At 45.4% G+C, this 13,848-nt stretch overlaps 1 protein-coding gene across 2 annotated transcripts; it reads left to right on the top strand.

The window, feature by feature from the left end:
• The first annotated feature begins 4,712 nt into the window (after nucleotides 1-4,712).
• Nucleotides 4,713-10,708, top strand: BSPH1 (binder of sperm protein homolog 1). 2 transcript variants are annotated; one of them, XM_053668577.1, is made up of 6 exons: nucleotides 4,720-4,793; nucleotides 5,459-5,551; nucleotides 6,217-6,237; nucleotides 7,389-7,418; nucleotides 9,623-9,754; nucleotides 10,185-10,708. In XM_053668577.1, the coding sequence occupies exons 1-6, from the start codon at nucleotides 4,721-4,723 to the stop codon at nucleotides 10,337-10,339; spliced, it is 504 nt and encodes a 167-aa protein (XP_053524552.1). In that variant the 5' UTR covers nucleotide 4,720; the 3' UTR covers nucleotides 10,340-10,708. The 2 variants fall into 2 exon arrangements, with proteins under 2 accessions (XP_053524556.1, XP_053524552.1); XM_053668581.1 differs by lacking the exon at nucleotides 5,459-5,551 and having other exon boundaries at nucleotides 4,713-4,793.
• Nucleotides 10,709-13,848: the final 3,140 nt, after the last annotated feature.

Raw genomic sequence — 13,848 nt, 5'->3', positions numbered from 1 at the left:
CCTCATGTTGAAATTCTGGCCCACCCTTCTGAAAACACTCGCCACGCGTCCCTGCGCCCCCTGTTGGCGCGGTGCAGGGTGGGCACTGAGGTCTCCCCAGCTGCACCGCCCAGGCCTCCTCGTTTGCAGGCCAGGCCTCGGAGGCACCTGCAGAGGGACTTGTCAGAGGCCTCGCAGCCAGTTGGTGGGGACAGTGGCCCTTGAAGCAATGCCTTTGGGGTCTCATTGTACTGTCCCTGCCCTGGCATGGTGTCATTTCACAGGCTTGGGTGTTTTCAGAATCAGAGGCTCTGAGGTTGAACGTTCTCACATCCCCACCTCTTTACCCCCATTTTCTCACTCTCTCTGTGTCTCTGCCTTTACTTCTTTCTCTGCCTTTCTTGTACCATCTTTCATCTTCCCTCTGTCCCTCTATGCCCTTGTCTCTTTTTCCCATCTCTCTTTTCTTAAGATTTTATTTATTTATTTTTAGATGCAGAGGAAGGGAAAAAAAGAGAGGGAGAGAAGCACCAATGTGTTGATGCCTCTGGCGTACCTCCCATCAGGGACCTGCCCTGTAACCCAGGCATGCACCCTGACTGGGAATCAAACCAGCGACCCTTTGGTTCGCAGGCGGGTGCTCAATCCACTGAGCCACACCAGCCAGGGCAGCTGTTTTCATTTTTAATATGCATAACCTCAGTAATACTAACAAGGCATGTGTGCAAAGTCATCCTATTAGGTTAATATTCACTTTAAATACAAGTCTGTATTCTAGGTATACTGGCAAGTATATGTTACATAGTTTATATGTAGAAGTTATGTCAGTAAGATGATACGTCTGATTAGTTTGTGCAAAATGCAGCCATAATCAAGGCTATTGTGAAAGCAACATGAAAAAGTGAGTTATGAAGAAATTTCAGATGTATAGAATAAGGAAATGGATCAATGATTTGTATGAAAGTTGTGAAAGTTAGTCAACTTTCAGGAGAACATTACCTCCTTTTGGGGTAAAATCCTGGTGTGACTTACATCACAAACAAGGCAGAATGATAGAGATTCAGCGTTTGCCTGTATCTACACCCATAGGTATATAGTTACCTGGTATTTCAGATTCGTGCTATGAAACAGAGTCTTTAGGAATCATATTTATTCCATTTAGGCCATGGATCTTTTTTCAAATCCTGTTTTGGAATTCTTCCAGTATTGTGAGCACAAGTTAAAAGAAAAGCATAATGATAATGTTGCCATTCTTCACATTAATTATGGGAAACCCTCTTTTCTTCTAGATATCTTCAAGAATACAAAGAGCATAAAAAAGGGAAAAACGTGACAGAGAAAAATGGGATATGCTAATCTATTTTCTTGTCGTTCATCACACCTCAAAACAGCAGACTTTACCAAAAATATCTTGAGGAAAGCGTTCCTGTGAATCTATGAAAACAAAGAGTTTAGATAATTTTTCAGTGAGGGCTCTGCTTGGGCAACAGGTTTTAGTAGTTGAAGATTTTTGAGATGTGAGCAAATAAATCCTAGATGCAACGCTCCAGGAAAGAAAAGGGGGGATTAAAAAAACTTCCCCCTGAATTATACTCTTCTGTATAGACAAAAAGTTTAATGACCCCATTAGATGTGCTCATTCTTAGCCCATTCATCAATACGCAGGCAATATGCAGAAATAACATGAAGAAAAGAAGTTAAAAATAAATAGCAAGATGGGTGAATGAGAAATTTAACTCTCTTCTGCTTCATTTGCTTTCTAAGGGATTCTTGGCTCTCCTCAGGCTAATAACAAAGTGAACCCGATTCAGGAAATATTTGCAGAACATGAAATTGGTGCTGTGCCTTCCGACTGCGATTGCTGTGGAGGAAAGATGGTGATTCAGGGATTGCAAGTGGAACATGCTCTGGTTTTGTGCTCATAAAGAATCAACCAGAATAGCAAAAAGATCGTGAGCCAAGGACCAATGGTTATGTTTTGGAATGTACCCCAGACCTGCCTTATCCTGTTTTGGTGAAAGATGTTCAAACGAGAAGGGGAGGCAGCTGTCATGGCTGAAGTCTGTCTGGATGATGAAGATGCTGACCCGGGCGTGCCCTGGCTGTCTGCGTCACCGGAGAAAGGCTGGCTGACCAGCACAGTCTGTGCACAGAAAGGCTGCAGAAGCACTAAATCCAGGGCACTGAGGATGGAGGTATTTCTGCCAGATCCTCGCTGATAGCAGAACAAAGCCACAGATCATGCAGCCAGACCATCAAAACATGCACGGAACATTCATTTGAAGAACGTTCTGCATCCCCGTGTTCACCGCAGTATTATTTGCAATAGCCAAGGTAAGGAAGGAACTTAAATGTCCCTCCATAGATGGCTGGATAAAGAAGATATGGCACATACACATGATGGAATATTACGAGGCCCTGAAAAAGAATGACACATTACCATTTGCGACAGCATGAATGAATACCTAGAGGGTATTATGCTAAGTGAAATAAGTCAGACAGAGAAGGACAAACACCATATGATTTCACTTATATGTGGAATCTAACGAGCAACATCAACTAACAATCAGAAACATAAATACGGCAAGCAGACAGATGGCTGTCAGATGGTGGGGGGGGCTGGGGGCTGGGCAGAAAAGGGGAAGGGATTTAGAAGTGCAAACTGGCAGTTATGAAATCGTCACAGGCGTGTAAAGCACAGCACAGGGAACACACTGAATAATAGTGTGATAACCATGTAGGGTACTAACTAGGTGGGTGCTGGGCTTGCGGAGGGATCAGTTCACCAATTATACAGATGTCTGACCACTTCACTGTACACCTGAAACTCACGTAACACGGAATGTCCACTGTTATTAAAAAACAAAACAGAACAAAAGAATACTACTTACTACGAGAAAAAAATGGACTTTTGTTATTTGAAAGAAAGAAAGAAAGAAAGAAAGGAAGGAAGGAAGGAAGGAAGGAAGGAAGGAAGGAAGGAAGGAAGGAAGGAAGGAAGGAAGGAAGGAAGGAAGGAAGAAAGAAAGAAAGAAAGAAAGAAAGAAAGAAAGAAAGAAAGAAAGAAAGAAAGAAAGAAAGAAAGAAAATGAAGAAAAAGAACCCACCCTAGGTCGTCAATTCCACCACACCAAACTCCACCCACCCACAGGGGAACACACACCAACACCAGGCCCCCAAACCCGCCCCTGTAGGAAAAGTTCCGATCCCCTGGCGCCTGCGCAGTAAGCTCTCATTCTGTCGCAGTAATGAAACTCTCAGAGACTTGCCTCCTGTCTGCTGGCTGGTGGACTTTGCAGTAAAAGACTTGCCTTCCCCAAAGGCCAAGGCCATCGCATTGGCCTCTGTGTGGGCAGGGCAGCCCTCCCTCACTGGTCACAGAAGTTGGACTGGGCCACAGGAATGGACGCCGAGGTGCTGCCAGAAGTCCCTAAGGCCTGTTGCCCCGTCTATGGACACATCGGTAGAGCCAAGATTTAGGGACAAAGGGGCTCCCGTGATTACAGCGAGCACCGACTCTTCCAGTTGCTCAGTTTCCCCAGAGGTAGGTTAGCCAAGAAGGAAAATCCACCAGTGCGAAGCCAGAGTCACGCAGGGGAGAGCATCTGGTTTGACAGCTGTTGATGTTTGGATGGTTGTAGTGTTCATTCCTTTGCCATTGTTCCCAAGAAAACTCTTGCCTTACGTTTAAAAAAGACAAGAGACAAAATGACAGACATGCTTTCAACTTTTAAAAACCTGAAGAACACAAGAGAGTGTGTTTCAGACTTCACCATTTGTGTTGCTCTGCAGAGCTGGGAACTGCCAGTGAGCAGAAGTCTTGTGTCACTTTCCCCTGAGAGCTGCAAGGCGGCCTGCAGCCTGGGGGTGCGGGGGTGGGTTGGGGGGAATCTCCAAGGATCGCAGGGGCACCAGGTCTGCACACACAGGGTCAGGGTCAGGCTGCCTCCCTGAGCCTCTCCCGGGGACTTCAGCCTCGGCATTGGGACCCGGAGGAGGTCTAAGGCACAGACGCACCCAGGACTGCTGGTGTGACCCTTGAAACTCCTCCTCTTGACAACAACCTGAAATTCCTCCCCAGGACTCTTCTAGTCCTCATCTATGTTTAATGCCAGTTACCTTAAATATTTTCTTTTTCTGGGTTTCTTCCTACACGAAGTAGGTGTCTAGCTTTGTGGCCGAGAGGACGGGGGAGGAAAGGTGAAAAAGAAGAAAAAAGAGGAGAAAGAGGGAAGGAGGAGGAGCAGGAAGGAGATGGAGGAGGAGAGACAGCAGGAGGAGGAGGAAGGAGGAAGACAAGACATCAAAGTAGGGAGAGGCTGCCCTGGCTGGTGTGGCTTCGTGAACTGAGCCCCCAAAACCAAAAGGTCACTGGTTCAATTCCCAGTCAGGGCATGTGCCTGGGTTTCAGGCCAGGTCCCCAGGTGGGGGCATGACAGAGAAAACTGTCTCTTGTACATCGAAGTTTCTCTCCCTCTCTTTCTTCCTCCCTTCTCGTCTTTCTAAAATAAGTAAAAAAAAATAATAATAATAAGCAGGCAAAATCTTTAAAAAAAAAAACCAACCCAAACCTTTAAAAGTAGGTAGAGGAGAAGGGGCCCAGGGACCACGGAGAAAAGAGGGGGGCGGAGAAGGAGGAAGGAGAAGCATGGAAGGAGGAGGGGGGAGGGGACCCGGAGGAGGCGTGGCCGTGGCTATAAAGCCCCGCGGGGAGCCGCCCCCGCGTCCCCGGGAGTGGAGCATGGAGCTGTGCTCCCGGCTGCTGCTGCTGTGGCTCTGCCGCCTTCTCTGCGTGGCCAGTCAGTACCTCCAAGGTGAGGAGCTGGTGTCTGGGGTCGGGCACATCCGACGCCTCTGTCATCCAGTCTGAGATGCTGTGTGGGGGGAAGAGTCGCCCCAGTTTCATGTGCTTCTACGAAAGAAGAAGGTGCTCTCTGTCTTTGTCAGGTATTTCCCGTGAACAGACAGGATCCACTCACAGGCTTTAAAAAAACAGTAACCAGCCAATAGAAACGGAAGATTAGGAATGTCCGCTGGAAATGTCAGTGGGCAGAAGTCGTTTACTGGACATCCATGTATCACCTCCCTTCTCCATCATATTTTATTATTATTAGTTTTAATCCTCAAGAACATTTTCACTGCTATTTAGACGGAGAGGAAGGGACCGAGAAAAGCACTGATGGGAGAGGGAAGCACTGATCGGTTGCCTCCTGTAGGAGGAAGAGGGAGACCATCAAACTGGCAACCCAGGCACATGCCCTGACCGGGAATCGAACCTGCAACCCTTCAGTTACAGAATGATGCTCCAACCAGCTGAGCCGCACCGGCCAAGGCAGTGCTAGCCTATTTTTGAGAATAAGCAGCCAGTACACACGTGTTGAGATCCTGCCTGTGGTCTCATCTTTGAGAAGAGCAGCTAAAAATCTGGGAGCCACGCACGATGCTTTATCCATTTGTTTGAGGTGTCCTGTGATTTCAGGATGTGCCGGATATGAAAGCCTTCTCAACTTGAATCTGGGAGCAGTGTTTAGTGGAAATGAGTTGTCTGTGGTTTGTGAAAACGCACACTGGAGTGAGTCATCAGGGAGGGGAGAAAATGATGGTGGTTACTTTAAGAAAAGAAATCTTCGTCTTTGCAATAAGGTTGTGACCACACGCTAAGTGCTTTCTCTGTGCTCTGGGCTGCACGGGGCCCTGAGAAATCCCATCCTTGAATCCTCACAGCAAACCTGCAGAGAATTGCATGGCGAAGATTTTCTTTAACAGGCAAAAAACCGAACTTGATCTTATTATAAAAGCCAAGGACATGTCAACACATTTTTCTTCAATTTGTACCTTTCAGATAATACTGACAAGAACTAAAATAACATGAAACAAAAGAATGAGGAAATGATTTTTTAAAAAGTTCTCCCTATTATAGTGTGATTAACTTTGCAGAAACGTGTGGAAAAAAGTAAATCACTTACTTTGGCCTGATGAATTATTTTTGTTTTTTCAAATGATTTTCATTGTTTGTGTTCAGTGACGCTATTTGGAGGATACAGGTGTGGCGAAAGAAAAAATTAGAAATCACCCCTAATCACACTATTAAAATTAAGCACTAATGAAATCTGAATGCACCACCTTTAAAACACGATTATTCTTACTAGAATATAATTTGGTAAAGTATTTTCTTATCATTTGGTTCAAAGGCTAAATCTAGCAAAATAAATATTTGTTTAAAATTATGTCTTTCAGATGGTGGTATGCCGAATTATGGTAAGTTGATCAAAACCCTTTCATTACAGTTTCTTTTTAAGTTTTGCAGTATAATGTGAACGTGTTGAATACTATTCTTCCTTTCCTGGTAAGAAATCATATTTTTCATGAAAAAGTGCTATTTTTATGCCCTTGTATATAAGAACAAGTACATTCTAAGAAAAGGAAGAGGAGAGTAATTACGATGTCCCTGTACATTTTACTGTTACTATTTTTGAAGGATCAACTATTTCATTATATACAACTTTATCATGAGATTTTTCTCTTTGCAAAAAAATAGTCTCATAGAACATAATGAAATAGAAAATGTCTTTCGTCACCTATGGATGAAGTACAGAAGTTCCCATGTTCACTCATATCTCATCATTATTATTGCCTATGTGATATTATAAAGCTATATTTTGTTTCCAAATTCCCTTGGTGATGACTATTTTTGGACTGATCTCTACTTTTTTACTGTCGTGAACCTTGGTAAAATGAACACTTTTAACCTCTAAAACCAGGAAAGTACAGAGGTCAGAGGTATCTACTCTGACCAGCACAGGTTAACATTATCGGGGGAGGGAGTATTCTAACACATGTGACATTGCAAAAGGAAATAATCTCTAACCCTACAGAAAGTAACAAAATTATTTTATGATTATAAACTTAAGAACTCCTAGGAACACTAATAAAGACTGTTATTTTTTCATCCTTACCTGAGGATATGTTTATTGATGAGAGAGAGAGAGAAAGACATTGATTGGTTGTCTCCCATATGCACCCCAATTGGGGATTGAATCCGAAACCCAGGTGTGCAGAGCATCCTCCAGTCATCTAAGCCCCCCAGGCCAGGACAGTAACTAGTTTTAATGAAAGAATTCAACTACGCGGCCGGATGGAAGACAAATATTCCCAGACAATAGTTTTTTTTCTCTCTGCTGGTAAGAACCTACCACACACTGACGAAGAGGGAAGCATTCTACTTCACCTCCACGACTAAAACCATCTCGGAGTTTAGTCCGCGAGAAACTCACAGGACTCACGTGAAGGAACCAATAAAATCATGTCGAAGAACACACAGCAGGTTCAAAGAAGAACAGGTCATGTTCTTGATGGGAGCACGTAAGAATATAGTAAAATTCATCTCAGCTTTTGATTTTCTTTTTCAGAAATTACGATATTCTTTCCGGAAGACAGAAGTAAGTTGACCATAAAGCTTTAACTGCTGAAGTGCCCTTTCTTTTTATGCTGTAAAAATGAGGAAATCAATCGGTTCGTTTTCTTTTGTTGTGGTTGTTAAAAAATGTCTTTTTTTTTCTTCTTTTACAAAGTGTGCTAGAATTACTTCGTCAGCAGATAAAGAAAACTGACGGGTAGAAGTCTTCTTGCATTTCACTGGTACCGCGGGTTTCCACACTTTGATTTCTGGCGGTCAAACAGAGAACACTGTGAAAGTTCCTAGAAAGAATGTCCCATAGTGATTAGGAAAATTATGAACAAAAGTAGCGCTGCAGTGGAGAAACACTATTTGAACCAAATGTAAATATAGTCCATTAATTGGCATGGTATTGGCCCACCAAGAGTCTGACAGTAGCCTGGCTGGTGTAGCTCAGTGGATTGAGTGTGGGCCTGAGAACCAGAGGTTCGCAGTTCTATTCCCAGTCAGGGCGCATGCCTGGGTTGCAGGCCAGTCCCGGGCAGGGGACGCACGAGAAGCAATCATACATTGATATTTCTCTCCCTCTCTCTTTCCTTTCCCCTCTAAAGATAAATTTTTAAAAAGGGAGCCTGACAGTAATAAGTGGCATTTTCTGATGTGTGTCGGCTGCCGACCCTGTTCATGTCACCACCATCTATCTTGCCTTTCATCTCTTTCTTTCTGATAATTTCAATAGGCGTGATAGAGAACATAGGATGGATTCTGGGATGTGGGACTAGAACCTAATCAAGGCTTTAAACATACGGACGTTTAAATAGGTACTTTATCTTTCCTGAACAGCCACTTGAAAGAACATTAAGTTGCATCAGGTGGAAAACTAAGTTGCTGTCTAATCAAATTTTAACTGTGAGGGAAACAAAATCATTTCTTTTTAAAATATATATTATTTATTTATTTTTTAGAGAGAGGGGAAGGGAAGGAGAAAGAGTGGAATAGAAACATCAATGTGTGGTTGCCTCTTGCGCGCCCCCTACTGGGGACCTCGCCTGCAACCCAGGCATGTGCCCTGACTGTGAATCGAACCGGTGACCCTTTGTTTCACAGGCCCATGCTCAATCCACTGAGCTACACCAGCCAGGGCCAGAAACAAAAATCATTTCACTTAAGAAGAAAATGCAGGAAATGCAGGTGTGACCTAAGGACCAGACAAACTTTCCAAGAAAAACAAGAATCATCTGTTAGCAAAGTAATATTTAAAAAGCAGGTAAACGTGTCATGCTGGCGAAGACTCCGGTGAGAGAGCCCATTAGTGGGCAAGATGAATTGCTCGTGTCCCCAGAGAAAGCGACACCGTCACCGCTAAACGTTCACAGACGCGTTCCCCCGATAACCTTGCCATGCGGGTTGCAGCCTGGAGAACCCAAAGCCTCCGTGTGGAAGGGCTTCTGTGCACTGAGTGTTTCAGCTACATTTGCAGATGGGACAGAGTCTGAATGGGAGAAATCTTGAAGGAATTGTGGCAAAACCCAGATCGCAGAACATGAGCCAGCCTCAGAAAGAAGGTAGAGAGAGCTAGGAGAGTTAAAAGCATGCATTGGAAAGGGATTTTTATGATTTGTTAAGTTAGAAACGGACCTTATGGATATAAACGAGGATTCGTTTGGGGAAGGAACAAAAATCCATGTGTGTGTGTGTGCATGTACATGTCATAAGGTTACACATGTTATGTGGTCAATATATGTTGTTGTGGTGGAGATGTACACCATCTCCATACAGAAATAGATGGGTAGTCAGAGATGGCCACTTATCTGGGTGTGGAAACACGCGTGGGAAGATTCAAACCAGGCTACACACATCCTGTGTGTCCATGTGCACACGTGTGTCTGGCATGTGTCTCTGTGTACGCGCAGGTGTCCATGTGCCTTGTGTGTGGGTGTGTATGGAGGTGGAAGAGGGTGAAGAGAAGACACACAGGGGGAAACTGTTTAACAGACTAATGCCCACATTTACACGTCTAAGCTGAGGGTAGATTTCGGGCACGGGGGCCAGGTACTAGCTAAGCGAAACGCCAAGGACGTGCGTGCCTGGAGAAAGGGGGTCAGCGCTGGGCGTCCACGCCCAAAGCCTTATGGGTGGAGGCCCCCCGCCCTCTGCTCCCAGGCGGCAGTGGCTCAGGAGGGAGGCAGCTCTGTTCCCTCCCGCCCAGCTGCCCCAGAGCTGGAGGGAGATGCTGTTTTCCCCCAGATGGCAAGTGCTTCTTCCCCTTCTACTACAACAAAGGCATGTTCTTCAACTGCATCAAGTTCCAGTCCAAACACGAGTGGTGCTCGTTAACGGAGACTTTCAAAGGATATTGGAAGTACTGTTCTGAAGAAGGTGAGTGTCCGCCTCTTTTAGCCCTGGCTCTTGTGGCTCAGTGCATTGAGCGCCGGCCTGCAAACCCAAGGGTTGCCAGTTTGATCCCCAGTCAGGGTGCATGCCTGGGTGGCAGGCCGGGTCCCCAGGAGGGGGCGTGCGAGAGGCAACCACACATGGATGTTTCTCTCCCTCTGTTTCTCCCTCCCTTCCCCTCTCTCTAAAAATAAATAAATAAAATCTTTTTTTAAAGAATCAGATTTCAAAAAAAAATTAAAAGAAAGAAATCTTCCAGCAGAACCTCAATCACCCCTCACCAGCATTGTTGCCATAGGCTTGGGCTGGAATAGAGCAGCGTGAGAAGCAGGTGTGTGCGCACGAGAGAGCGAGATGCTGACGAGGCACGGAAAAGGAAGATGTCTCCCCCTGACTTTTTCTTTCCTCCGTGCAGACATGGCCAAGTGTGCGTTTCCCTTCTGGTTCCGACGCATGATCTACTGGGAATGCACCGAAGATTCGAACGCATATGGGAAGAAATGGTGTTCGCTGACTCAGAATTACAACAAGGATAAGATTTGGAAATATTGTGATGCTGATGAGAGTTAGAGGGGGCGGGGCTGAAGAGGGCGGTCGCCTCATTTCCGGGGCGAAGAAGCCTCAGTTTTTATTGGGAAAGCAGGGGGCAGGGTTTGAAGGCGATGTGGTTGTAAATAGCTTGGGTTTTGATGATGGTTATAGCGTTTCTAGCCTCAGCACTCCTACTTGCTAACTGTGTAAAACTGGGCCCTTAAAAAGTAGTGGGTGGACTGGGGGTGATCATGAGGTGCCAGTGCTATCGATGATAACCAATGTCGCAGCCCGGGGCAGGGTGGAATATCGGTCATGGGGAAGGCTGTGCTTATGTGTGGGGTCATCGGTATACAGGAGCTCAATGTGGTTGTGAACCTAAAGCCACAGAAAATAAAGTCTCCTCTAAAATGCATTACCCTGATGAAGAATTATTTTTTAAATATTCTATGAATTTATTTTTAGAGAGGGGGAAGGGAGGGAGAAAGAGAGGTAGAGAAACATCCATGTGAGAGAGAAACATGGATTTGCTGCAGTCCGACCGGGGCCTGAACCTGCAACCCAGACATGTGCCCTGACCGGGAATCAAACCAGCGACCTTCCACTTTGCAGAACGATGTCCAGCCCACTGAGCCACCCCAGTCGAGGCTGTTGTAATTAATCTTTATAGCAACCCTATTAGTTAACATTGTCACCATTTTCAGAAGCTATGAGCCAAGTGGATTAACTCATTTGGGGGTGGTGGGAATTAACTAACTTTTAAAGAGTTTCTAGCTTTAAGACTTTATGATATAGCCCTGGCTGGTGTTGCTCAGGGGATTGAGTGCGGGCTGCAAACCAAAGATTCAGCGGTTCGATTCCCAGCCAGGACACATGCCTGGATTTTGGGCCAGGTCATGTCCCCAGTAGAGGGTGCGCAAGAGGCAACCACACGTTAATGTTTCTCTCCCTCTCTTTCTCCCTCTGTCTAAAAAAAATAAAATCTGTTTAAAAACGACTTTTATGGCCCTCGCTGGTATAGCTCAGTGGATTGAGTGCGGGCCTGCGAACCACACGATCGCGGTTCGATTCCCGGTCAGGGCACATGTCTGGGTTGCAGGCCGGTCCCCTGCAGGCCAGTTCCCAGCAGGGGATGTAGGAGAGGCGGCCACACATTGATGTTTCTCTCCCTCTCTCCTTTCCTTCACCTCTAAGGAAATAAATAAAATCTTTAAAAAACAAACAAAAAAAAAAACGACTTTTATGATGTCAAATGCTGATAAAAGTCAAAAGCTAAACAGCATTACCACATGACCCAGACATACCACTTTGAGTCACATACTCAAATGGATTGAAAGTGGGAACTTGAATAAATATTTAAATAAATAAATAGGGCTGTCTTCTCAGCCCGATTCACAATAGACAAAGGAGGGGGCAACCCTGACATCCACCTGCAGAGGAGGGAATGAATGACATGTGGTAGAGCCACACAGGATGATATCATTGGCCTTAAAACAGCAATGAAGCGGAGCCCCGGCCAGGTGCTGAGTTGGGTGGAGCATTCATTGTCCCGAACAGCAAAAGGCGGCAGGTTTGCTTTCCCAGGTTGTAGGTTTGATCCCCGGTGGGAGCACATACAGGAGGAAACCTCTCTCTCTCACTGTCACTCCCCCACCCCCCCTCTCTCTTAAAAAACAGAAACTATTTATTAAAGAGAAATGAACTTGATACATTCTACCACATAGATGAGACTTGAAATCATTACACTAAGTGAAATAAGCCAAATACAAAAGACTACTCCTGTAGAATTCCATCTCCATAGGAAAATTCTTAGAGACAGACAGTGGATTAGAGGTAACCAGGGGTTGGGGGCAGGGGAGACCGGGGAGTTATTGTGTAACGGTGCAGGGTTTCTTGGGGTTCACCAGAATAACAGTCTCATTTTCTGTGGCCTTGAACAAACGCCAACATGCCTCGGGCTCTCACTGGGTACCAGTATGTGCCCTGACTAGGCATCGAACCCTCAACCTTTTGGTGCCCGAGATGACATGCCAACCAACTGAGCCACCCAGCCAGGTCCAGAGGGACATGTTTTAAATTCAGCTGTGTCACTTGTGACAGGTAACTTTCCTGACCTCTCTAAGCCTTGGTTTCCTCCTGTATAAAATATAAATAAAGATGATAGATGTCTTGTGGCTCTTTATGCGGATAAAACAATACGTGCAATTCTTGTTACTTGGGGTAGTTATGTTCTATAAAGTTGCTGTGAACATTGAGTTAGTGAATATTGAACTATGGCTCGTAGGAGCAATGGAGGATTAGGCTTCTGCCAGCAGCATTTTAACATTGGTATCAACTTTTTACCTGTGTTTCTGACACCTGTTCAACATATATTATTGCCCTATCCAGAGTGGCGCAGTTGATTGGGCATCGTTCTGAAAACTGAAAGGTCACAGGTTCGATCCCTGGTCAGCGCCCCCAGTCCAGGCAGGTGCAGGAGGCAACCAATCAATGTTTCCCTCTCACACGGATGTTGCTCTCTCTCTTTCTCCCTTCCCCTCTCTCTGGAATCAATAAAAAACATTAAATACATATACATATTGTTGGTTCATTAACACGGAACTCACAGCCAATGTATTACTCGTGCCGGAACAAAACTCTGATGCAGGAATTTTCTCCGTGTGACACACCACAGCCTGGGGACGCCAGGACTTACACCACCACACGCGTGGGCATCTTAAACAACAAAATCATCCACAACAACCAAAAAGAAAACCCGCACCAAACGTGGCACCAAATAGCCCTGCGAAAAGGAAATTTACTCACAGGATGAAAGCTGAGCACAGACTCTGAGAAATTCAAATGTTTCTTGCTCTGCGTTTGTCTGTGAATTTCACAGCCAGGGTGGATAGTTTGCAGGAGTTTGTAAAATCCGCAGGAGTTCGTAAGATTCGTAGCTCGAGCGCGCCCTCTGCCGTCTAGGTAGTGAAGAGCAGTGAATTTCAAGGATTGCTTTGCTTTTTGTTGGGAGAAAGGGTGCATTGGGGCGGGAAGGTTTCTTGTATCTTATCGTGGAACATCCTAACGTGTCTCCCTCCTTTTCCTCCCCACCAGCCAGCCTCCAGAGGAGATCCTCCCCTTCTGTTTACCCCCTTTTCCGACAGAATGGTGCTTTCCAAGTGGACCTCCTCACGCCCACACCCTTCTAAAGTGCCTGCAACCACCCACCCCTTCTCTGACCTAACAGGACTCCTTCTCAGTATTTTCTCAGTGAGGGCGGAATGTCTCTCCCAGCAGAGATTGTCGCCATAGCTTTGTTTTTTCCAGAACGTCGTATAGTTTAAATCACACAGCACCGTCATCCCCGGGTATCCATTGAGAATAGGTTCCAGGATCCCTGACTCAAATCTGCAGACGTACCATCTGTTACGTAAAATGGTGCGTTATCTGCTTATAACCCAAGCAATCCTCCCGCACAGTTTAAACCATCTCTAGGCTACTTGTAACACCTGATGCAATGGAAATGCTACGTGGATGGTCGTTACCCTGTGTTGTCTAGAAAATAATGA

This window comes from Artibeus jamaicensis, unplaced genomic scaffold, assembly GCF_021234435.1.
Source record: "Artibeus jamaicensis isolate MK-2021 breed Jamaican fruit bat unplaced genomic scaffold, CSHL_Jam_final contig_1526, whole genome shotgun sequence".
Taxonomy (NCBI): domain Eukaryota; kingdom Metazoa; phylum Chordata; class Mammalia; order Chiroptera; family Phyllostomidae; genus Artibeus; species Artibeus jamaicensis.
This window is presented reverse-complemented; position numbering and strand designations above follow the sequence as displayed.

Bases quoted from the DNA above. Each gene is read 5' to 3' on its own strand.
- BSPH1 (XM_053668577.1), top strand. From the start codon at position 4,721: ATGGAGCTGTGCTCCCGGCTGCTGCTGCTGTGGCTCTGCCGCCTTCTC. The intron at 4,794-5,458 runs GTGAGGAGCTGG...CTGTGATTTCAG, and splicing joins GGCCAGTCAGTACCTCCAAG to GATGTGCCGGATATGAAAGC. The intron at 5,552-6,216 runs GTGAGTCATCAG...TATGTCTTTCAG, and splicing joins TTGTGAAAACGCACACTGGA to ATGGTGGTATGCCGAATTAT.